General features: G+C 37.5%; 1 protein-coding gene across 1 annotated transcript in view; it reads left to right on the top strand.

Moving 5' to 3' along the window:
• LOC126185518 (NGFI-A-binding protein homolog) overlaps window positions 1-25,884 on the top strand; it is an 89,418-nt gene that overhangs the window by 51,801 nt on the left and 11,733 nt on the right. Inside the window, exons 8-12 of the mRNA XM_049928139.1 lie at window positions 609-742; window positions 8,190-8,325; window positions 9,966-10,180; window positions 11,792-11,903; window positions 17,232-17,330. Coding sequence (XP_049784096.1) covers window positions 609-742; window positions 8,190-8,325; window positions 9,966-10,180; window positions 11,792-11,903; window positions 17,232-17,330 — 696 coding nt within the window. The remainder of the gene's footprint in view (window positions 1-608; window positions 743-8,189; window positions 8,326-9,965; window positions 10,181-11,791; window positions 11,904-17,231; window positions 17,331-25,884) is intronic.

Below are 25,884 nucleotides of genomic sequence, written 5' to 3'. Positions count from 1 at the left end.
GGACTTGCTTTCAGGAGGATGACTGCTCAAATTCGCATCCTGCCATCCCGGTTCAAGATTCTTGTTATTTCCCTAAATCACTTAAGACAAAATGCTGGGATGCTTCCTTTGAAAGAGTATGGCTGATTTCCTTCTCCATTCTTTCCTAATCTGAGCTTGTGCTCAGTTTCTAATACCCTCACTATCTATGAGTTGTTAATCACTAGTATTTCTTTTATTTTTGAATATCTGATGCCACAGACTGCTTATGTAGGTAAGAGGGCCAATAGGAATACAGTACATTGGCATTCTGCAACAGGCTAATGTTGCCTGCCCCTCCCCCCCCCCCCCCCCCCCCCCCTCAGTGTCTGTAAAGATGATCCTCATGACACACCTTGGTCTGGCCCCGGACCTTCTGTGAGTAGGACATTATGTGGGACCAGCTAGGATGGTGAATGTTTCAGCAGCAACATCCTTCAAACAATCTTACTTGTGCTGTGCTTTTGGCTTTAATAAATATTGTTTGGACTTTCATATGCAGTATTGTAGTTTCACTGCTGGGAAACATGTATATCGCCTGGACTGTTTCGAGATACTGGTGAGATGAACGCTGTTTCTGTGTGTGATAGGTGTCAGTGAATGAGGCAGCAGCACAGATCTGCAGGTACATGCCAGCACTGCTCACCAGGAGGGATGAGCTGTTCCCTCTGGCACGACAAGTTGTACGTGACTCTGGCTACCACTACAGCAAGGGTCACTCCAAGTAGGTCCACATACATTACTCTCTTACAAAGCATGCTCTCTCTAAAGGTATCTAAAAACTGCCCACTTTAACGATATTGTGCCTAGACTTGGGAAGAAAGTTTTTACACTTGGCCTATTTTATTTTCAATATTTTACTGATAAATTTCGTGCCAACTGGTTGCATGAAAAGCACACATTTATACACAATATATAGCCAATGTTGTGTGGCTTAGCGGGTAAGGGTATCTAAGACTACAAACTAGAGTTGTAACACTAACTAGTCTACTAAGTGTGACTAAGATAGTTTTCCTAGTAGTTTTGGTCAGTTAAGGTGTACCCAGTATATTAGGTGAGTTGCATACTTATTAGGCATTACTGGATTTTGATCTCTTTGCTTGCATATGTGATCTAGCAAGATTCCTGTAGAGAAAGGATGTGGTGAACTGCCTAGAAATTGAGTGAAGATATATAAAGGGTCAGTAACCGATGGCACATTTTTGATTTACATAGTTATCCTCCCGTCTACTACTCAAAAATAAACAGAATTTATAGCAAAATTAAAATTGCCAATGTTTAATTTAGGTTTTATTTAAAAATTGTTAATTTGTAACATGAAACAGAGGGACTTTGTAGTAAAAGTAAATACAAATTTATCATACAATACTAGAAGATGCAATTTCCTCAAAATAGATAAAATAAAAAACTGTAAATATATATCAAAAATCACTCCAATACTTTGTTGAACGTATATAAAACATGCTTCCATTATTTATAGAAAACTTTCACATTTACCAGTGATAAACAGGAAACTTTTGCTTTTCATCATGATGAATGTTCTGTTCAATACAAAATAAACTGCATTTTTGTACTTCCGTCAAAAGTAACTGCTTTGGTTACATAAAAACGCAGATATTACATGATCAACTAACTTTTATTACTTATAAAATGCAATCTTTATTGTGTGAGGATGTAAAATACACACTGGGCTAAAATGAATGATGTGCAGTTCTAATTGTGTGCAAAACAAATGACCAGACAATCCAAAAACAAGAGAACTTGTAAGCTCCCAGTTTCTACATTGGTTTATGTTTCACTCCCTAACAATGTTACCAATACTGCTGGTAATGCTACCATTTACTACATCATTTATGTACTGTGGCCAGAGCTTATGAAACATAGTTTTGGAAGAGCACAACTCTATTACAAAAGCATCTATTGTCAATTATTGCTCTGTCTCTGATAATAAATTTGTAAATGCAAAAAAAGGCAGTTTGCACTGTAGGCCTCGTTATAAGTGGCTGGGTAAGTCAGTTTAACAGTTGGAGGAAGGTATGTATTACAACCTCCAGTAGAGAAATTCCTATTAGAGCACTGTGGTGTTCAAGCATACTTACAAGTTGCGGGCAGCTTTACCTTATTGAAAACTTAAAAGAGATCAGATTACTCAAAAATAAAAATACAACAAAGAGACATGTTGTTACTTGTCTGAAAGCACATATTTCATCAGTTGTTAGCCAAATATGGCTACTACCTGATTTCAGTCTGTTCTGATTTCTTCTTGAAAGTTTATTTACTATCATAACACATGTGCTGCTGTTCGAGCAAAACTGTTCTGGTGTGTGACCACCTGGTACACTTGTCCCTTAGTGGGCATGTCTACATGCCATGTCACAGTATGTGAGTAGTGACTGTTTACGTAGCTCTGAACAGCTGTAACTGCATCAGTAAATACATGTTACAGTGGATATTGGAGGTGAATATAGGCCCTATTCTGATAAACAGCATTTTGTTTATAGCTTGGTGATTTGAAATATAAAGGAGGAATATCATTTGGTATAATAAAGATACCCAAAATGTCAGTGTATGGATGAAAAGTTACTGGGATGAATTTATTGTCACCTATGTGATCACAGAGCTTTTTCTCCAAATGCACAGTATAGGATGGCTGGGAAACACCAAGTCCAATGAGGAAGACACTATTCTTTCCTACTGCCATTCCTAGGTGACTCATCATGCTACATTAATGAGTGGAGACTGTCCCAGGAACTACATCTCATCATCATCATCATCATCATCTTTTAAGACTGATTATGCCTTTCAGCATTCAGTCTGGAGCATAGCCGCCCTTATACAGTTCCTCCATGATCCCCTATTCAGTGCTAACATTGGTGCCTCTTCTGATGTTAAACCTATTACTTCAAAATCAGTCTTAACTGAATCCAGGTACCTTCTCCTCAGTCTGCCCCGACTCCTCCTACCCTCTACTGCTGAATCCATGAGTCTCTTGGGTAACCTTGCTTCTCCCATGCGTGTAACATGACCCCACCATCTAAGCCTGTTTGCCCTGACTGCTACATCTATAGAGTTCATTCCCAGTTTTTCTTTGATTTCCTCATTGTGGACACCCTCCTGCCATTGTTCCCATCTACTAGTACCTGCAATCATCCTAGCTACTTTCATATCCGTAACCTCAACCTTGTTGATAAGGTAACCTAAATCCACCCAGCTTTCGCTCCCATACAACAAAGTTGGTCGAAAGATTGAACGGTGCACAGATAACTTAGTCTTGGTCCTGACTTCCTTCTTGCAGAAGAGAGTAGATCGTAGCTGAGCGCTCACTGCATTAGCTTTGCTACACCTCGCTTCCAGTTCTTTCACTATGTTGCCATCCTGTGAGAATATGCATCCTAAGTTCTTGAAACTGTCCACCTGTTCTAACTTTGTTCCTCCTATTTGGCACTCAATCCATTTATATTTCTTTCCCATTGACATTACTTTACTTTTGGAGATGCTAATCTTCATACCATAGTCCTTACATTTCTGATCTAGCTCTGAAATATTACTTTGCAAATTTTCAATTGAATCTGCCATCACAACTAAGTCATCCGCATATGCAAGACTGCTTATTTTGTGTTCACATATCTTAATCTCACCCAGCCAGTCTATTGTTTTCAACATATGATCCATAAATAATACAAACAACAGTGGAGACAGGTTGCAGCCTTGTCTTACCCCTGAAACTACTCTGAACCATGAGCTCAATTTACCGTCAACTCTAACTGCTGCCTGACCATCCATGTAAAGACCTTTAATTGCTTGCAAAAGTTTGCCTCTTATTCCATAATCTCATAGAACAGACAATAACTTCCTCCTAGGAACCCGGTCATATGCCTTTTCTAGATCTATAAAGCATAGATACAATTCCCTGTTCCACTCATAACACTTCTCCATTATTTGCCGTAAGCTAAAGATCTGGCCCTGACAACCTCTAAGAGGCCTAAACCCACACTGATTTTCATCCAATTGGTCCTCAACTAATACTCGCACTTTCCTTTCAACAATACCTGAGAAGATTTTACCCACAACGCTGATTAAAGAGATACCTCTGTAGTTGTTACAATCTTTTCTGTTTCCATGTTTAAAGATTGGTGTGATTACTGCTTTTGTCCAGTCTGATGGAACCTGTCCCAACTCCCAGGCCATTTCAATTATCCTGTGTACCCATTTAAGAGCTGACATTCCACTGTATTTGATGAGTTCCGACTTAATTTCATCCACCCCAGCCGCTTTATTGCACTGCAATCTATTGACCATTTTTTCCACTTCCTCAAATGTGATCCTATTTCCATCATCATTCCTATCCCATTCTACCTCGAAATCTGAAACATTACTGACCGCATTTTCACCTACATTGAGCAACTCTTCAAAATATTCCCTCCATCTGCCCAAGGCATCCACAGGATTCACCAGCAGTTTTCCTGACCTGTCCAAAATACTTGTCATTTCCTTCTTACCTCCCTTTCGAAGACTGCTAATTACACTCCAGAATGGTTTTCCAGCAGCTTGACCCATAGTCTCCAATCTGTTTCCAAAGTCTTCCCACGATTTCTTCTTGGATGCTGCAATTATCTGTTTGGCTTTGTTTCTTTCTTCAACATAACTTTCTCTGTCTACCTGGGTTCTGGTATGTAGCCATTTTTGATACGCCTTCTTTTTCCTTTTACAGGCTGCCTTGACTGTATCATTCCACCAAGCTGTTTGCTTCATCCTACTTTTACACACTACTGTTCCAAGACATTCTTTAGCCACTTCTAGTACTGTGTCACTGTACCTTGTCCACTCCTTTTCCAATGACTGTAATTGACTACATTCAACTAACTGGTACCTTTCTGAAATTGCTGTTATGTACTTGTGCCTGATTTCCTTATCCTGAAGTTTCTCCACTCTTATCCTCCTACATATGGACCTGACCTCCTGCACTTTCGGCCTCACAATCCCAATTTCACTGCAGATTAAATAATGATCAGTGTCATCAAAGAATCCCCTGAATACACGGGTGTCCCTCACAGCCTTCCTGAAATTCCTGATCTGTTATTACGTATATAGTCAATGACAGATCTGGTTCCCCTGCCTTCCCAAGTATACCGGTGAATGTTCTTATGTTTAAAAAATGAGTTTGTGATTACTAAGCCCATACTGGCACAGAAATCCAAGAGTTGTTTCCCGTTCCTGTTGGCCTCCATATCCTCTCCAAATTTACCCGTAACCGTTTCATACCCTTCTGTTCGATATCCAATCCTGGCGTTAAAATCACCCATGAGCAGGACACTGTCCTTGTCCTTTACTCTAACAACTACAGCACTGAGTGCCTCATAAAAACTATCCATCTTATTTTGATCTGTCCCTTCCCAATGCGAATATACTGACACAATCCTAATTTTCTTGCTAGACACTGTCAAATCTATCCACATCAGTCGTTCGTTTACATACCTTATTGCAACTACGCTGGGTTCCATTTCTTTCCTGATGTAAAGCCCTACACCCCATTGTGCTATTCCTGCTTTGACTCGTGACAGGTAGACCTTGTATTCTCCCACTTCCTCTTCTTTCTCACCCCTTACCCGAATGTCACTAACAGCTAAAACGTCCAGCCCCATCTTACTTGCAGCTTCTGCCAGCTCTACCTTCTTCCCAGAGTAGCCCCCATTGATATTAATAGCTCCCCATCTCATTACCATTTGTTTGCCAAGTTGTATCTTAGGGGTCCCTGGTTTGTCAGTTAGAGGTGGGACTCTGTCACCTCCAAAGGTCCGAGGCATTTTGCTTTGATCGTTGCCAGCATCATATTTAAAGTACCAGGGAAGCAGGTTGCTAACCTTACTTGCCCCGAGTCCCATTGGGTTTCACCCCTAATGGCTGAGGGACTAACCAGTGGATTTGGTAGTCTTTGCCGTATGAGCACAAAGGTGACTACCATACACAGACACAGACATATTCTGTCTGCTTGTGTCTGTACATGTGTGGATGGATATGTGTGTGTGTGCGAGTGTATACCCATCCTTTTTCCCCCTAAGGTAAGTCTTCCCGCTCCCGGGATTGGAATGACTCCGTACCCTCTCCCTTAAAACCCACATCTTTTCGTCTTTCCCTCTCCTTCCCTCTTTCCTGACGAAGCAGCCATTGGTTGCGAAAGCTAGAATTTTGTGTGTATGTTTGTGTTTGTTTGTGTCTATCGACCTGCCAGCGCTTTTGTTTGGTAAGTATCATCATCTTTGTTTTTAGATATATTTTTCCTACGTGGAATATTTCCCTCTATTATATATATATATATATATATATATATATATATATATATATATATATATATATAATAGAGGGAAACATTCCACGTGGGAAAAATATATCTAAAAAGAAAGATGATGAGACTTACCAAAAAAAAGCGCTGGCAGGTCGATAGACACACAAACAAACACAAACCTACACACAAAATCTAGCTTTCGCAACCAACGGTTGCCTCGTCAGGAATGAGGGAAGGAGAAGGAAAGACAAAAGGATATGGGTTTTAAGGGAGAGGGTAAGGAGTCATTCCAATCCCGGGAGCGGAAAGACTTACCTTAGGGGGAAAAAAGAACAGGTATACACTCGCACACACACACATATCCATCCACACATTCAAGACACAAGCAGACATTTGTCAAATCTTTCTTTTTAAATATATTTTTCCCACGTGGAATGTTTCCCTCTATTATATATATATATATATATATATATATATATATATATATATATATATATATATATATATATATACACCTAAAAACAAAGATGATGTGACTTACCAAATGAAAGTGCTGGCAGGTCAAACGAACACAAACATACACACAAAATTCAAGCTTTCGCAACAAACTGTTGCCTCATCAGGAAAGAGGGAAGGAGAGGGAAAGACGAAAGGATGTGGGTTTTAAGGGAGAGGGTAAGGAGTCATTCCAGTCCTGGGAGCGGAAAGACTTACCTTATGGGGAAAAAAGGACGGGTATACACTCGCACACACACACACATATCCATCCACACATATACAGACACAAGCAGACATGTCCACACATATCCATCCGCATATACACAGGCACAAGCAGACAAATGTCTGCTTGTGCCTGTGTATATGCGGATGGATATGTGTGTGTGTGAGTGTATACCTGTCCTTTTTTCCCCCTAAGGTAAGTCTTTCCGCTCCCGGGATTGGAATGACTCCTTACCCTCTCCCTTAAAACCCATATCCTTTTGTCTTTCCCTCTCCTTCCCTCTTTCCTGACGAGGCAACCGTTGGTTGCGAAAGCTAGAATTTTGTGTGTATGTTTGTGTTTGTTTGTGTGTCTATCGACCTGCCAGCGCTTTTGTTTGGTAAGTCTCATCATCTTTCTTTTTATATATATATTAATCTGCCATGAGGTAGCAGTGGCCTATGTAAGGGTCATCTGCCACAGAAATAAACTGACCACTGAAATATGTAATTCTAAGATGGCTTCTCATCTCTTTGTGGTGATTTACACTGATGCTGCATGAAAGAGTCTCTTAACAATAAGTTAAAGACACTGTTGCTCTGATATTCTTCCTGTGATATTTGCACTCTCTCTATGAAACATATCTCTTGATCTATTTATCATTACTAGAAGTCACTTCAAGTCAGGAATAATGTCACTATCCCATTGGTAACCATTAACAAACTACATTTGATGTATCCAGAAGGTACAGTTAATTTTTAATTGTCAGACTGATATTTCTCTTGTAAAATCTTTAATTATTCCTGGCTATCATTAATATTTCTGTAGCACCCTTTCCCAAATCTGGCCCATAAACTAGTTATCTAAATGTTAACCTGTTCCATAATATTAGTTTTGTTTTTTAAGACTATACTTCATATCATGGTTGGATATTTGCTTGTTAAATAAAGTATCTGTTTATGGCACTGTAAATTGATAAACTGGTATACATGCAAAAATGTAGTTGATATTATGAAAAAGAATTCATTATTTCACTTGTTTCTCATCCCTTAACATTTTCTGTGAATTCTGTATACAGGTATTGTGCTGGTAACTTTAAACCTACATGAGTTAATACTGTGTGATCTTTAATATTATTATGTATGTAATGACTAAGGAGAGCTATACACAACATGATCTTTTTTGTAGCCTGTCTGCTTGTTTGCGTCCACATTCTGGTAGAACCAGCAATGGGGATGAGAACCACAGCAGCAAGAGACCTCGTTTATCACCTTCACCTGCAGATCTCTCTGACCATGATTCACAGGGCAGGCTTCGACGACAGGTACGTGATCTAAACAAACAGTAGACTTTATTGTTGAGAGACTGCCCTCATAATTCAGCCATAAATGACACTGACTTCTCAGTCATTTCACTTACAATGTGAGGAATCTAGGGGATTGCAAATGACATGAACAGAGTAAATCATTTCAGTCTAAATTAACATGATTTCAATTTTCATTAATTAGCATGTTACTCCTAGTAACTTCTGTCATTCATTACCAATTCAGAAGTAATGGAAGCTGTAGCTGGGTGGTTTGTGGGTTTTCCATATTCATATCTGAAAGATGGAAAAAAACCTAAATAAAACACAAATAAACAACAAACAATGGAAAGCCCAAGACAGAATAACAATGATAAGGAAAGGCTAGATTGCTCTTCACCTCACAGAAGGGGCACTGAGTTGCAGACAGGCACAACAAGAAGGTGTACTAGAAATGTTCAAGCTTTTGGACAAAGATATTGCTTAGAACTAGAGCTCACACAAATTCACACAATAATTACTCCCTCACACATAGCTGCTGTCTTGAAGCACTAAGGCCTGATGGTGACTGGATATTACATGAGCAGCAATCTGCTGGGGCGGGTAGTGGGGTAAGGAGAAAGCATGCGACACATAGGGGAAGAATAGCAGGAAAAGGGCAAGGGTGGGCAAAGTTCTGGTGCTGCTGGTGGGAGCATGCAGGATGTGGTGGGGACAGGACTGGGCTGCTAGTTGCAGCATCAGGAGAATACACTGGGAGGGGGGGGGGGGGGGGGGGGAGAGCAACAAGGGGGCTGGAAGAGAAATAGAAAAATGCATGTATTGTAGTGGGAGCAGATCAGGGAAGGGGATAGGCAGATGGAAGGCAGGGACAAGTGAAAGTTAAAGCTGGAGGGTTATGGACATGAAGGGTATGTAGTAGGCAGAGTTCCCACCTGTTCAGTTCTGAAAAGCTGATGTCAGTGGGAAAAATCCAGATGGCATCAGTTTTGAAGCTGTCATTAAATCAAACCACATCACGTTGGGTGGGATGATCAGCAACTGGATGGTCCAGCCGTTTCTTGACCATAGTTTGGCAGTGGCCATTCATGCAAAAAGACAGCTCATCAGAATACAGCACAGTGATTGTAGCTAAGTTTGTATATCACATGGCTGCTTTCACAGGTAGCCCTGCCTTTGATGGGATTGGAGATGCCAATGACAGGAGTGGAGTAAGTGGCAGTGAGCAGGATGTATGATACAGATCTTGCTTGCATCTAGGTCTGTTGCAGGGAGAAGAGCCATGAGGCAAGGAGTTGGGAGTAGGGGTGGAGTAGGGCAGACAATTCAGTATCCTTGTCTGGTTAATGAAATAATTTAATATGGTATAGAACATACACAATTTTGTGCTTCTCATTTATAATTAGATTCTTATCCTGATTCTGTCACATTTTGTACTGTTAAATCATGAAAATAAGAATCAATCACTGTCATTACCATAAAATCTTACCTTTTCATTCATACAGACATCAAGTGATAGGGACATATTTAAGAGGCAAAGATGTTATAACTCATAAATTGAAGACAGATAATTTATCTGAATCTCTTTTTCTTATTCTCCTCTCCAAAACAAATAATAATTAATGATAATCATAAATAATTCTTTTCCTTTGATTTATTAGGAGAGGTTGGAGCAAATAGCAGATGAATTAAGAAGTTTGGCAGAGCGTTCAGAAGAACTTGTTGCTGCTGCACAGCAAGTGCGTGATACAGGATCAGAAGATCATGTCGCTTTGCGCTCACTGCAGCAACAACTAGAATTAGTACAGAGCAGACAAACCCAGTTGTTAGCTGAACAGGGGGAGCTCAGTGCACGGCATCAACACAACACATTCAGGTATGTCAGATGTATTTTGCCTTTTGCAGCACACATCAAATGCTAATCAGTTTCAATTAACCTCTATTGTGGGTGGTAATGTTACCATATGAAATGAGGAAAAAATTTATTTTTGTTATATTTGAGACAGAAACAACAGTCTACAGGTTAAAAGCCAAAGAATTTGTAACAATTATAATACAAAAAATGCATAATGCCTGCCATTGCAGACTACACTAATGACTAATTATCATTAATACAAGACTGCACATTCATAAAATTGTTTGATACTGTAATTAGATGAACTGTAAATGAAAATTAAATAGACACTTTTATACTCTTACTGATACCACAATTCCTACAACTCTGCACTTAAAAATATCCCTAATTTTGTTGACTTGCAAACAAATTTGTTAGTACATTTTGAATACCTTCTCTTCATGATTACTCAGGTATAATTTTCTGAGGTAATACACTACAAATCACTGAAGCAGTTATATTACAAAAACAAACAATAAAAATGTTGTGTAACATACAAAGCCCAGCCACTTGTAGGGTCCTCTTTGAGTTTGTTAAAGTTCTTATTTTCAATTACATTTTGTCTTTTCTGTCATTTGTAATTCATAATACACCACTTTATGATGATAGTGCCACTTTATGATGAATAGTGCCATATAATATAGTCATGAGGGTTAACAAATTGTGTGCGAGTGTAAGATATAAAATAAGGAATTATGAAGATAACTTTTAAGTCAGTTAACCACATTTGCATAAGCCCCTGTTTGTACACTATTGAAATAATTACTCCTCTTTTTAAAAGTGTTACAAGGTAGAAACCTCCCTTCTAACCAAACAAGATGTCTTGAGCCATTTCAAGAATTTGCAGTACACAGCAAAATATTTTAGTAATAACATACATGTACTGAACTGGTGATACTTGTTAGTGTAGCATTAAGAGGTAGGTAATAATGGCTTCTCTTTTGTAATGTGTTCCTTGGCACGTATCTGAAAGTTTACCCTAATTATGACACCTGGTTGTTACATGCTTATTACTACATGTTACTGTTCCTCAGTACATATTCTTCAATTCATTGTTAGCACTTGACAAGATAAGTCTTGCAGTTTCCCATACATCACTCATTATGCCTGAATCATAGGGATAAGACTTTTGTTTCATGCATGTATTGCAACTGCACTACACATGCCCAAGATTGTTCACACTTTCAAAATATAATGAATAGGAAAGGTGATTCAGACCATCCATGAAAATCAAAATTTAAACATAGTTGCCAACATTTTCAACTAAACCTAAACCAGACACAATCAGTAGTCTGGGCATTCTGGTAATTCCAGTTTTGCACACAACAGTTCGACACCTTACATAGTCATAAAAATATTTTGGGCAAAAATAAAATATTAACTTGGCTGGACACCTGAAAATGTATCATCTATCAATGGAGCCAAGAAGAACTTAGAAACAAACTAAATAATACCTGTCACAGGTATATATAGATCGTTAGTCAGTAATAAGTTTCTCTTAATCTTATATATGGCAAATAATTTATTTACTTTCTCTAAATTTGAAGGATTCCTAATTTATAATAGCTCATGCTATACTTCTGGTTATGACAGGTCTTTTAGATCAAGAAGTGGAAAAGGATCATCCTGTTTTGATTCTGAACGTCCTGACACTGATGACACCGATTCTCAGTTTTCCTTCAGCAATGTTAGTTCGCCATCACAAGTAAGACAATCTTCCACAAACTATTTGTTATTTTATTCATTCCTATAGCAACTATTCATAACATCTTGCACATAAACAAATTATTGATAAGCATATAATACTCTTTATATTATTATTACTATCTCTTACAGAAAAATTAAACATTTTATAATTTTATTGACTGCAGTACAGTCGGCTGACCTGTGCTTGCCTTCAGCAGGCAAAGTTCCACCACTACTGATAGACACATATGAAAGTGACAACATTAATTCCAGCTTTCGAAATTATTCTTTACTTCTGCATCTACATACATACTCCCACAAGTCACCATCTATACTACTATATAAAGACAAGTTGTAGTTTAACATTGTTACCAAAAAGCTCAAGATGTTCTTTACAGATTTACATCAGATTTTTACATGTTTCTTGAGTTTATACATGATACTCTAATAAATGTTTCAGGTGGATATAGGCTACAATTTTTAATACATATATACAAAGAGAAAAGGTTTCTTTACCAATTATCTCAGAAAGTTAATGACCAATTTACTTCAAATTTTTACAGTATACTGCTATAAACATTCAACAAAAACAGCCAATTTTAGACAATATAATGTAATTGGATAGATAAAAAGTCTACTCATCAAGTGGTGGCAGAAGGGTTGAAGGGAAAGGGAGAGTGACTGGAGAGATCTCGGGAAAGGGGTAGATTTGGAAAAAGTCACCCACCCAGCAGGTAAGGGGAGACTTACCAGATGGGATGAGAAGGATAGGCTGGTTGTTGGATGACAGTCCCCAACAATCAGTCTTTTCTTCTCACCCCATCTGGTAAGTCTCTCCTCCCCAGCAGTTCTGAGTGACTTATCCTAAATTTACCCTTTTTCCTAGACTTTGGTCTTTTCCTTCACCTGTTCTTCCTTTCCTTTCAACCCCTTGGCCAGAAGAAATAGCCACTGGCTCCAAAAGCTCGCCTAATTATAACCTCCTTTTACATGCGTGTTCTGCTGCCCCTTGGTGAGTAGATTTTATATCTATCTTATAAACATTCAGATAGACATTGGCTACATACTTTTTATATGTATGGTACATGAATGTGTATATAAAATCTGTTCTTGTAAATGAAGGCAAGTTGTAGTTTAATGTTATTAACAAATACCTTGATAAGCTATTGAGCAATTTGCTTCAAATTTTTACGTAATATTCTAATAACCGTTCAGGTGGTCATATGTCAAATATTAGACAGAGAGAGAGAGTGTGTGTGTGTGTTTCTTCAAATTTTTTACACAATACTCTTTTTTTTAACAAAAGATGGACTTAGATAACACTTTTTTAAAAATATATGTTATATTAATATGTATACTTTATATGTATAAAGGGGAAATAATGTTAGCAAAAATCTTGAAATGTTCTTGTCCAATTTATTTCATATTTCTACACAGTACTCTAATGCACACTTGAAAAGACATAGACCATATGTTTTTTACTATATATAAATATGTCTACACTACTATAGAAGGACAAGGCATTGTTTAACATTGTTACCATACATCTTGAAAAGTTCCTGATGGACTTACTCAAATTTTTACATGATACTTTGCTAAACATTCAGATGGGCAGAGGCCGCATATTTTTTAAAATATATATTCTATATAAATACATGTGTAACGTGTAAGGAGGAAACACTGTTATCAAAAATCTCGAAAAGTTCTTTCCTATTTACTTCAAATTTTCACATGATACTCTACTAAAATTTGGATGGTTGTGGGCTATATATTTTTTAAAACATCTATAGTATGTAAATATACATCTATACAATACAATAGCAAATGTTCTTGGCAAAAATCTCAAAAATTCTCCATCATTTTACTTCAAATCTTTCACAATACTTTAAGGAACATTCAGAGAGACATAAGCTATATATTTTTTTAAACAACACTGTACAGGTTTTATGTTAAACTGACTGTGAGAAAAAAATGCTGTGCTGTGAAAATGCATGGTTTAATTTTCTTTCTCATTGTCAGTTTTACATATGGTGTCATGGTATTTAAACCATCTCCTTACGTATAATTTTAAACAAAATTTGCATACACAACAATTCTAATGGTTTGGACGACTTAAAGTGTTGAAGTACGTATGTGAACTTCCACTTCTTTTCTGAGATGACTTGAGATCCTCGGCCGACCTTCCTTGCTGGTTAGCCTGCTGCTGCAAAAACTCTTTCACTTCTTCTCCAAGGTATGCTGCTAGGTACAGGAATTTCTTAAGACTCTTTCTACGTATAAAAATAAGTAGACATACCAAGTTTCATTTGCTTCAGTTAACGATGTATATTTTAACATCAGAAATTTTACAAATTCCACACTTCACATAAATAAATACTGTTTTGTAAGCCTCTCATGTCTCCAAGCATTAGAAACAAAATAAGTTACATATGAGAGAAAGTTGGCTTAAAAACCATGTCCATTCTCAATATGAGATCACAATACAAGTCTTCCCTTCACCAAGGCTAAGACAAAAGTTATTAATGGTTCTTTTTCAACTGTTCACATTACTATAACAATGGTCAAAACACAATTAGAACAGAGTAGTATAAACACTCCATGGTTCTTCTGTCCACTTCCACTAAACTTCCATGGATCGACCAACATGTACTTGTCGGTGCAGTTTGACCACCACATCTAAATTCTGCTTGCAACTCATTTCCAGCCTGTACACTCAAACACGTGATGCGCAGTAGGTAGGATACCACTCTCTCACACTCATACCTAAAATACCATTTGTTTGAGATGGTAGAAGGCTGAGTGGTTCTAGAATTTATGCAGAAAGTCAACTCTGAGGGATAATACAGAAAAACACATTGTGTAGTGATTCGACACAGTGTGTTGTTCTGTGTTATCCCTCAGAGTTGACTTTAACACAGAACAGGAAAGTTGACTTATGGTTTATCGAACAAAGAGAGAGGAAAGGAGGAGATGAGCAGAGAGAGCAGGAGGAGTAAATGACAGAGAGAGAGAGAGAGACGGGGGGGGGGGGGGGGGGGGGAGGAAGACAGGAGGAGAACAACAGAGAGATAAGGAAGGGGAGATGAGCATAGAGGGGGATGGGGGGGGGGGAGATTACAACATACATCCAATTCCCAAACATATTTAGAATTTGTGAAGCATTGCTAGGTTCACTAGTACTGCATGTGGTGGAAGGTACTTTGTGCCACTACTAGTCATTCCCTTTCCTGTTCCACTTGCAAATGGAGTGGGGGGGAAATTACTGTCAATATGCCTTCATAGAAGCTCTTAATTTCTCTTATCTTGTCTTCGTGGTTGTTATATGAAATTTATGTTGGTGACAGTAGAGTTATTCTGCTGTGAGCTGCAAGTGCTGGTTCTCTAAATATTCTTGATAGTGTTCATGAAAACAGTGTTGTCTTCCCTCCAGGGTGTCGCATTTGAGTTCACAAAGCATCTCCGTAATACTCACACATTGATCCAACCTACCATTAACAAATCTATCAGCACACCTCTGAAGTGCTTCAATGTTTTTCTGTAATCCAAACTGGCTGGATCCCAAACACTTATGCAGTATTCAAGAATGGGCCACACCAGTATTCTTCATGTGATATCCTTTATAGATGAGCTGCGCTTTCCTAAAATTCTCCCAATAAACCAAAGCCAACCATTCACTTTCCCTACAAGTGACCTTACACACTTGTTCCATTAAATATCACTTTGCAATGTTATGCCTACATATTTCAACAATATTACTGTGTCAAGCAGTGCACCCCTAATCCTGTTTTTGAATATTACAGGATTGTTTTTCCTACTCACCTCCATTAACTTACATTTTTGTACATTTAGAGCAAGCTGCCATCAGTCACACCAAATAGAAATTCTCCCTAAGTCATCCTGAATACCTTTACAGTCACTCAGTGATGGGACTTTCAATGTACTATTTCATCAGGTAACAGTCGTCAATTGCCACCCCTCTATCTGTCAGATCATTTATGTATATAGAGAACAAGAGTGGTCCTGTTGCACTTCACTGGGGCACTTTTGATAATACCTTTTCTCTGATGAACCCTCAAGGACAAAATACTCTGTTCTATTACTTACAAAGTCTTTGAGCCACTGATGTATTCGGGAACCCATTCCATATGCTAGGAACTTCTGTAGCAGTCTGCAGTGGGGGCACCATGTCAACCACCTTCCAGGGCTATGGAACCTGTCTGTTGCCCTTCACCTGTGGTACGCAGGGTATCACATGAGAAAAGGCAAACTGGGGTTTGCACAAGTGATGCCTTTCTAAATCTGTGCTGATTTATAGACAGAAGCTTTTCTGTCTCAGGGAGGAAAGAGGGATAGGTTGAAAAAGGTTAGAAAAGAGTGGCAGGTCACTGGAATCCCAGTATGAGAGAGATCTGCTTGTTGTGATGATGAAGGGGAAGCAAATGTTTTATAGTTTTGTCAAGTGATTTTTCCTTTTGATACACTATATAATGAGTAATACTGTAATGTTTTACTGTACACTGCCAGTAAACTTTATATGATTTTGTAAGCAATAAATCTGTAAAGTATATAGTTCTCTTCTTTCAGAATGTGTGAACCTCATTTTGCTTGCAAATATTATTCTAATTGTAATTTTTGTAGTGAAGGTTCTCTGGTACACAAAATCACTGACTACAGGTTGACAATAGCAACAAAACTTATACACCTACCCTCCCCCTGCCCTTTTTCACGTTTGTTAAGTTTTCTAATAGAACTTGTTAGATTGTTATATGTTTCATATCTTAGCATTAATTGCTGGCCATTTATCCTTCATCTGTGGCATTTCATTTTTCTCATTCCAAAATTTACCTACATGAGTGCTTTGGAATGCATCTTTTCCATAGAACTTTATTCTTATTTATGAAATTTCTAATAATTCATACAAAATTTACAGTGTTGTTCCTGGAAGGCCAGTGTTGTTCCTGGAAGGCTGAGGTCACATTGTAATTTACTTTTGTACATGGTGCAGCAATTTACTACCAACTTTTATAACTATGTTGTCATATTTTCCTGCCAAGTTACCTAATGCCTTTCAACCTCATACATTTTTGTTATTGACTGAATCTCTTAGTATTTGGTTTGCACTTGCACCTACTTAGTGTTAACTGAACTGAAGTAAAAAGGATATTGTAGCACGAGGAATGTGATATCTAGACATGACCCAGACTAATTGATCAGCATTACTAAGGAAGATGTTCCATTATTAAATAATCAGTTTCACACATTTAAGGCTGTGCATTTTAGCCATTTCCATCCATTGCTATTACCTTGTGTTCAGTTTTAAGTGTTCTGTTCGTAAAATGGTTTATAGGAGGTGAGTGACTCCAGAGACTCATCCGTTCGTGAAATTGAAGGAACAGGAGGAACAGAAATTAAAACAGAAAAGAATCCATGTAAGATTTCCAAGCAGGTAAGTCCATCTGAACTTCATTGTCCACCTTTTTTGTGGCATGAAGGTTTATTCATACAGAATGAATAATGACAATTGTTTGTGTGTGAGCATGTTATGCTTATGTATTACACTGTTGACCCAGTTTTTCTCTGAGCAACTGTTTATCACACTCACTATGGACTGAACTGTTGTAAGTAAATAGTTTTTGCTTCTTATGTACCTTTCCTTGCCCATTCATCAACTCTGTAAGAAAGAGCATCGTTATTACAGAGGTCATATATTAAGGCACAGAGTAATTTTAATGGCAAGTTCTTGTTGCTACAGGAAGGAAGTGCAGTCTTTTTTTACTTCTGCCACTATTGTTAGCTCTATATACAATAAATGCAAGAGAAATGAATCTCCCATCTCTAATTTTTGTTTATACACTGATGGCTGTTTTCCACATATTCTTTCTTTTGCGCATTTATAACTGCTGCCAGTCACTATCGATGATGATATCAAAATACTAGGAGTTCATATATTTTAAAGAATAATAATTTTACTATAGCAATCTATTATAAACTAAACATTGTCTTTTCTTTTTTCTTGCCGTTATCATTCAGTGGATCCATAAACCATATCCACGCAAATAATTTAAAGAGCTCCTTCATGGAGGGACAGTCTTAAACAGAACCATTGCCAAAATAGTTAACAACAAGCTATTTGTATTATGATAGTTATATTCACACTTGTGCATTTCGTTTTGACTCAGTTACTTGTTTGTTCTATCATTTTTTACTCCCCAGTTTCCTATGTGAGTTCAAGGAGAGGTCTACAGTTCTGAAAACTTTAAATTAGTTTTCAGCAGCTGTATATTTTTTCTGGACCCTCTCAGGGTTTCTTCTGTTAGAAGTAGCTTAAGTATGAATTTTTGCACCATGTCATCTGTCTTTTTTGCATATACATATAGTGCGAACATCATTCATGATTTGGATGTTTTCTCAATAAATTCTTGTTAATTGTATCCAGTTCATATTCCTTGCTTTCTTCTTTTTGTAAACAACTGTGTTCTGAGCTTATTAAATGAACCCACTGCTTCAAGTTGTGACTGTGAGAAAACTGAAACACTTGCATACATACATTGTATGTGGTTAAACCCAAAAGTGATGAGCAACAGATACCAAGTTTTTCATTCTCTTGCACCTTGTGGTTAAACACATTGAGATTTATCATTCATTTTGTGTCTCAGTTAAGACATGTATTCCTGAATTCCAGTTTTTCATAAAAAAGTTTCTTTTTATTTAATAGCCTGAAAATGTTGTTTTCAAACAGTGTTAAATCAAATAAGTGCATCTTTGACAACTAATCAGAAAAATCTAAACTTTTTGTAAACTTTGCATTGACATATAGTATCAACTTTGTAAAATAATGTTACCACAAATAACAAGAAAAAGCTGCTTCATATAATTCCAGTTCATATCCTGCAGAACAACAGGTGATTTTTATATGTTTATCAGTAATGTGTTTACTTATATAGAAGCCATAAATTAAAAAAAAAAGTAGAAACTGGTACAAAGGAAGGAATGGAATGTTCATTCACATACACTACTTGAAACCATATGACCATCCACAAAAAATACAAGAATGTTTTCACATCCATTTTATTTGACGACAGCATGACAAGAAAGAAAATTTGTAGTATGTTTTTAAGAAATATGGTAGTGGGTGACAAAGAAAAAGTAACAGTCTTACTTAATGGTCTCTCTTTTGTCTTCAGATTCTACAGAGGTCTCATAACGATCAATTGGACATCATTATACGAAAGCACAAATTTTCTCCCTTTTTACAGTAAACTGATTTCTCTGTCTCCTTAGCACAAATAGATTTGCTGTAGAAGAAAGAAGATGAAAGAAGGAAGGATGAATATAGTTTAATACCTCATTGGTTCTTAGAACGTTAGAGATGGGGCAACAGCTCTACTGGATAAGTATATTCAAGAAAGTTGGTCATACCTATCTATGTTGAGGGAATCATCCTAGCCTTTATTTTAAGTATTTATGAGAACTGCTGAAAATCTGAATATGCCTAGGCAGATGTGAATCGGAAGCACACTCCTGCGGGATATAAGTCCAGTGTCACCAGTGCACCACTTCTTACTGTGATAATGAAAAAAAAAATAAATAAGCATGACATAAGGGAAATTAATGTTTATGTGCTCAATGCAGTAAGTCCAGTCTCCCTCATTTCACTCCAAAAATCTTTGGAAAATGTGGGAAAGAAGCATGTGATATAATATGGACAGTGATTTGCATTATGTGTATTTAGTTGTAGTTTACAGTTTCCACAATTCATATTTTTTTTTTTTCACATCATATGAAAACGAAGAATTCTAGCACTTTCTCAGGGGACTTATTCCCAAACATCTTCAGTCCTACACAAATGGCCCTAATGGACTTTTTACTATGCAGGAATGTAAAATCTTTTACTTGATATTTCCTGACATTTATATTCACATATAATGTATGCACTATTTATGAAATTCTTTCATAACTACACAATTTAATCTCACATTGCATCTGATGCAAACAGAATCACAGTATCTCTGATAAAACTGTAAAAGATATTCATCATATGTAATGACTGTCTGTGATCAGGACCTGATATAGACAATAGCAAAATGAAACCAAAAATATTGAACCCTGGCTTCATAGGTCCATTCACAAAGGAAAATCAAGGAATATTTTCATCTTTTAATAGTTGTTCCACTGCAAAAATGAACAGCATAGTGATAATCCCTCGGGAATGCTGAAAAGCAAGTGAAACTGCTAAAAATAAATTGGGTCCCAATATCCAGCAGAGATTTTGTAAGTTTCTATACGTAATTTGGTACTGAATTAACTCCCTCTTAGCCATAACCTACCACAGATTTCTTGAGCAGGAAACTATTCCCTCTGATAGAAACAAGGCACAAGTGACATAAATATACAAAATTACACCTAGGTCAGAATAACAAAGTGACTGACAGCTAGTTATTCACAGGGCAACTACCACATCAACAGCCAGTCAGACCAAATGGTTGGTCACACTTTCTGTCCTGTCCACATCTGTCATTTTACTCTTTTACCTCAGCTGCCAGTTACCAGTCAACTTCAGATGACAGTCAAGGACTGTAAACATAATCATTGTGATTGTTCTTATATGCTCACAGTAGCATGTTTCTTTTGCAGAATGTATGAATCTAACTATGAAATTGCTTAGAAAAGTGATAACAGTATTATAAAGCTGCCAAGAAAATTGAGTGTTCATGTTAGCAGGGAATGTACAGTGTGTTAACTGTAAGTTGGCCAGTCAGCTCCCTAGTTCTTAATCAAAGGAGGTCGGTAGAAACTGGAAAGTTACAGCAGGCACAGATTTGGTTTTGGGTGGAGCCAACATTATATAGCTAACAAGTAATGTGTGATGCAGCCATTATTTTCAGCTGTGTTACTGTTTTGTACTTCAATCTATTTTATACTGTTCTCTTTCCTTATGATAAGTGTACAAAATGGTTGCAATTAGGGTCTTTATCAAACATGTCAACACAGTTTCAATTATGAAAAAAATTTACATGATTTATACCTTTGTTCATGACTTCTACTTTTGCAGAAGCATGCACAAGCACAAGTTAAGGTGCCTCTGCTGCAGGAGGTGAGCAAGCCTTTGGTAGCCTGGGATAGTCTATGTGGGGGCTGGACTTGCTTTCTGCCCTACCTGAAAATCAGCCAATTTACACTTAAAATACTTTATGAATATACCCAATACAGAACTCGCAGCTGCTACTACCAGAGTCATACTGGACTTGCCTGTAACAGTGAACTGATAACAATGCCCCAAGCTCAACTGTCAGTCTCTTTTGTATTCTGATCCAGGTGTATTAACAGAATTGATCAACATAACCACCATCATTTATTCTGAGCTCCATGTAAAACAGAATAGTAAGACACCTATTTTTGGTGTGAAAGTCACTATTCAAGAGTTTATGAATGACCACAAGATGCTTTAAATATTTAGGATACAAAGGAATTAAAGACATTAGCTACAATGGGCAGTGATTTGTATTAATGGGCAAACTGAAAATTTATGCTGGACCAGGACTCAAACCTGCACGTCCTGCTTATTAGGCAGATGACTGACCACTATGTCATCTGGATATAGTGGTTACGACAGCCACATGAACAACCATAGCACGCCTCCCGTCAGACCCAAATCCTCAACTTATACCACACTCTACTGATGTAGTGCCCCTGCTCATTAGTGTCATTATACAGGGTGTCTTGCTGATTCCCATAAGAGTTCAAATTTGACATGCATCTGCACTGAAGGGGTCATTGGCCATCATCACTTTAATTATATATGTGGTGTCTGTCTTTTCGGTCATGAGTACGGGCACTACACCAGTAGCATGTGGTCAAAGTTGAGAATTTGTGTCTGATGGAAATTGGAAATTTGTGGTAAGGACTATGGGACCAAACTGTGGAGGTCATCGGTCCCTAGGCTTATGCACTACTTAATCTAACTTAAACTAACTTATGCTATGGACAACACACACACCCAAGCCCGAGAGAGGACTCGAACTTCCGACGGGGGGGAGCTGAGCAAACCGTGACAAGACGCCTCAGACTGCACTGCTACCCTGTGGGGGTGTGTCTGATGGGAGGCATGCTAGGATAGTCCGTGTGGCTTTAGTGACCACTGTGTCTGGATGGTATAGTAGTCAGCACATATGCCTAGTAAGCAGAAAATCTTGGTTCAAATCCTAGTCCAACAAAATTTTCAACTTGCCGCACTGACATAAATCAATGCCCACTGGCAGCTATTGTCTATAACTCCTTTGTGTCTTGATTCATTGTGACTGCAGGATCAAAATGGTGTCTGTTCTTTCAAACATATCTGAAAACATATATAGCTTTAAATATTCACAGATGTAGAATTTTGTACTTCACAAAGCAGAAAAATGTAATAGCCAATGACCATAAGATCAATGATTCACATTTAAAATCAATCAATTCATGTAAATTCTTGGATGTAACAATTTCCAGGGATATGAAGTGGAATGATCACATAGGTTCAATCATAGGTAAAGCAGGTGGTAGACAGGGAAAATGCTGTAAGTCTACAAAGGAGATCGCTTACAACCTTATAATACAGTTCAAGTGTTTGGGACCCACACCATGTAAGACTAACAAGGGGCACTGAATGAATATAAAGAATGGCATCAAGAATGGTCAATGGTTTGTTTGACTCATGTGAGAGAGTCACTGAGGTGCAAGAAAAGCTGAATTGACAGATACTTGTTGGTAGACACCAACTATGCTTCAAAACCATGTTTACACAGTTTGAGGGAATAGTATTAAGTGATGAATCTAGGTATATACTACAACCCATATGTATTGCTCCCACAGGTACCATGATTAGACTAATTACAGTGAGCACAGAGTCACTCAAACAAACGTTCTTACCATCTCCATGCATGAATCGAACAGGAACAAACTTTATTATATAGTAAAATGGGAAATACTCTCTGCCATGCACTTCATAGTTACAGTGGTTTGAATAGTAATGATATAGACACACATGGCACTATTGAGATGCAACATTACTATTATTTTTAAATTTGTGATCAGTTATTTTTGAAACAGTGGCAGACCTGAAATTGGCTAAGTAATTTATTTACAGTGTTTGAAGACACAGTGTTGTGAAAAAATAGAAATTTCTCATGAAGTTTAGTGTTGAATGTTTTTTTAACAATTTCATTTAGGCCTGACTTAGCAATAATGCCTACAATTACTTTAAGCAACTTTCGGTAATCAGTTTCCTCAGAAAAGACTGTCTACAGTTGCTTAGCAGGATCTGATTGTGGTCAAGGTTCCCTCAATGATGAATTTCTTGATGGTTGTTCACCGAAATCAGTTGTTATTCATAAAAATTTCATTGCTGGCCTATTGATTTGCACTGTATTACCTTGACAAGGGGAAACAAGAGTTGAGGGCCAGGAAAGGGAATCAGTGGTTGAGAAGGGAGGGAGACAGGGTTGTAGCATATCCCGATGTTATTCAATCTGTATGTTGAGCAAGCAGTAAAGGAAACAAAAGAAAAATTTGGAGTAGGATTAAAATCCATGGAAAAGAAATAAAAACTTTGAGGTTTGCCGATGACATTGGAATTCATCTGATGTGTTTCATAATGGCTGTGTTGTCACAGTGCATCGTCATCAGAATAACACATGCACTGCAATATCACATTGTAATCCTGTTAGAGACAGCAAAGGACCTGGAAGAGCAGCTGATTGGAATCAACAGTGTCTTGAAAGGAGGGTACAAGATGAACCTCAATGAAAGCAAAATGAGGATAATAGAATGTAAACAAATTAAATCAGGTGATGCTGAGGGAATTAGATTAGGAAATTAGACACTTAAAGTAGTAGATGAGTTTTGTTATTTGGGAAGTAAAATAACTGGTGATGGTCAAAGCAGAGAGGATATAAAATGTAGACTGGCTCTGGCAAGGAAAGCGTTTCTGAAGAAGAGAATGTCGAGTGTAGATTTAAGTGTCAGGAAGTCCTTTCTGAAAGCATTTGTATGGAGTGTTGCCATGTATGGCTGTGAAATGTGGACAATAAATAGTTTAGACAAGAAGAGAATAGAAGCTTTTGAAATGTGGTGCTATAGAAGAATGCTGAAGATTAGATGGGCAGGTCATGTAACTAATGAGGAGTTACTGAATAGAATTGGGGAGAAGAGAAATTCATGGCACAACTTGACAAGAAGAAGGGATCGGTTGGTAGAACACATTCTGAGGCATCAAGGCATCACCAATATAGTACTGGAGGGAAGTGTGGACTATAAAAATCATAGGGAGAGACCAAGAGATGAATACACTAAGAAAATTCAGAAGAATGTAGGTTGTAATAGTTACTTGGAGATGAGGCTTGCACAGGATAGAGTAGTGTAGAGAGCTGCTTAAAACCAGTCTCTGGAGTGAAGACCACAAAAACAACATACCTTGACAAATCCTATATCATTATGAGATGGTCCATGGATGAATAAAGATAAACAAATATGATTGCATTGGCATTTTTGCCTTACCATTAGCCAGAAGCATCCTTGCGTATTTTGAAGACTGCAGTATTACAATTGTACATGAATCTATATCCGTGAAGAAGATTTGTCCCCCTGGATATGCATAGTTTGACTGAAACTCAAAAACAATTTTGTGTCAGTTGGTGTAAGGAAATACTCAACACAAATGTGACTGATGAATTGCAAAATCCATATAATCCAGATCAAAGAACTGTTAATGGTGGCTGCTACACAATAACTGGCTTGCCACAAGTCATTCATGAAATCAGGAAAAACAACAGATAATATCAAATCATTCTGTGACAATGCTACCTGTCACCCAATTATTTGCCAGAGAAAAACATCATATTATTTCCTCATTGCCTGCATTCACCTGATTGATTGTCTACCAACTTATTTTTGTTTCATTAGACAATGATTTTCATTGCCATGCTGTTAAACGCTTCCAAAACCATGTTTTCAAGATATCAACAGCAAAGTGAAAAACTTTTTTCAGAACTGGTTCAGATGCATACAAATGTGTACAATTTTTAAAGATGAGTGACTTGGGAAAGAGTAAAATGATTTGTCATTTTTTCATGAAAACTTCAAAGGTAGCATTTGTAAAAGCTCTCTGTTTGTGAAGGGTATCTACTCTGGTTTGTAACTGGATTTAAAACTTCTAGGCAAACAAAACTGAGCATGTTATACTAGGTGAGGAGTCAGCCACAAATAATTTCAGGTTTGCCCAAGGGAAATGTGATGGTGCAACTGCTATTCATGATGTTTATTAAAATCTTAACAGACAGTTCTAGGTATGGTTTCAGACTTTTCACAAATGAACTGATTATCTGTGAGCAATCATCACCCAGTAAACATTGTAGCACTATCCAGTGTGATTTGGGCAACATACATGGAGTAACAGGTATAAGTTTGGATATTTATACTGGTGACAGAGGACAGTGTTCTGGACAATATTGCATCAGTATTTACTTCATTTGCAGGCTAATAATTATAGATATTAGGAGTAGTATGTTTTTAGTTTTGTTAGTACCTCCAAGTAAATGTGGCAAGAGCAAACCATTAATGCTTATTTTCCCCTGGATAGCAGGTCAGGTGTGGAAATGTGGATGAAAAATGGATTGTCTATACTGACATGCATAGTTACAAGCATGCAGAAAACATCAGGTTTGTGAAATGTTTGTGCGAAGACTGTTCAGTATCTACATATTAAGGTACCACAGATAAAAATATCTGCACATATACCCATTATATCCTGTGTAAACCTGATACAAAGATTGGCAACCAAACTCTTAATGTTGAGAGGAATAAAGTTATGTACTTTATTTTAAGTAAAAATGAAGCAGCTGTGGACTATAGCATTATGAGACCTGACTTGATTTAGCCAAGCCATACAAATATCTGGGAGTAAAAATATCTGAGAAGAAGAAGTGTATGGCCACACATGTCCAGCTGTAAGTAAAGCTGACACAAGA

Source organism: Schistocerca cancellata, chromosome 1, assembly GCF_023864275.1.
Source record: "Schistocerca cancellata isolate TAMUIC-IGC-003103 chromosome 1, iqSchCanc2.1, whole genome shotgun sequence".
NCBI lineage: Eukaryota > Metazoa > Arthropoda > Insecta > Orthoptera > Acrididae > Schistocerca > Schistocerca cancellata.
This window is presented reverse-complemented; position numbering and strand designations above follow the sequence as displayed.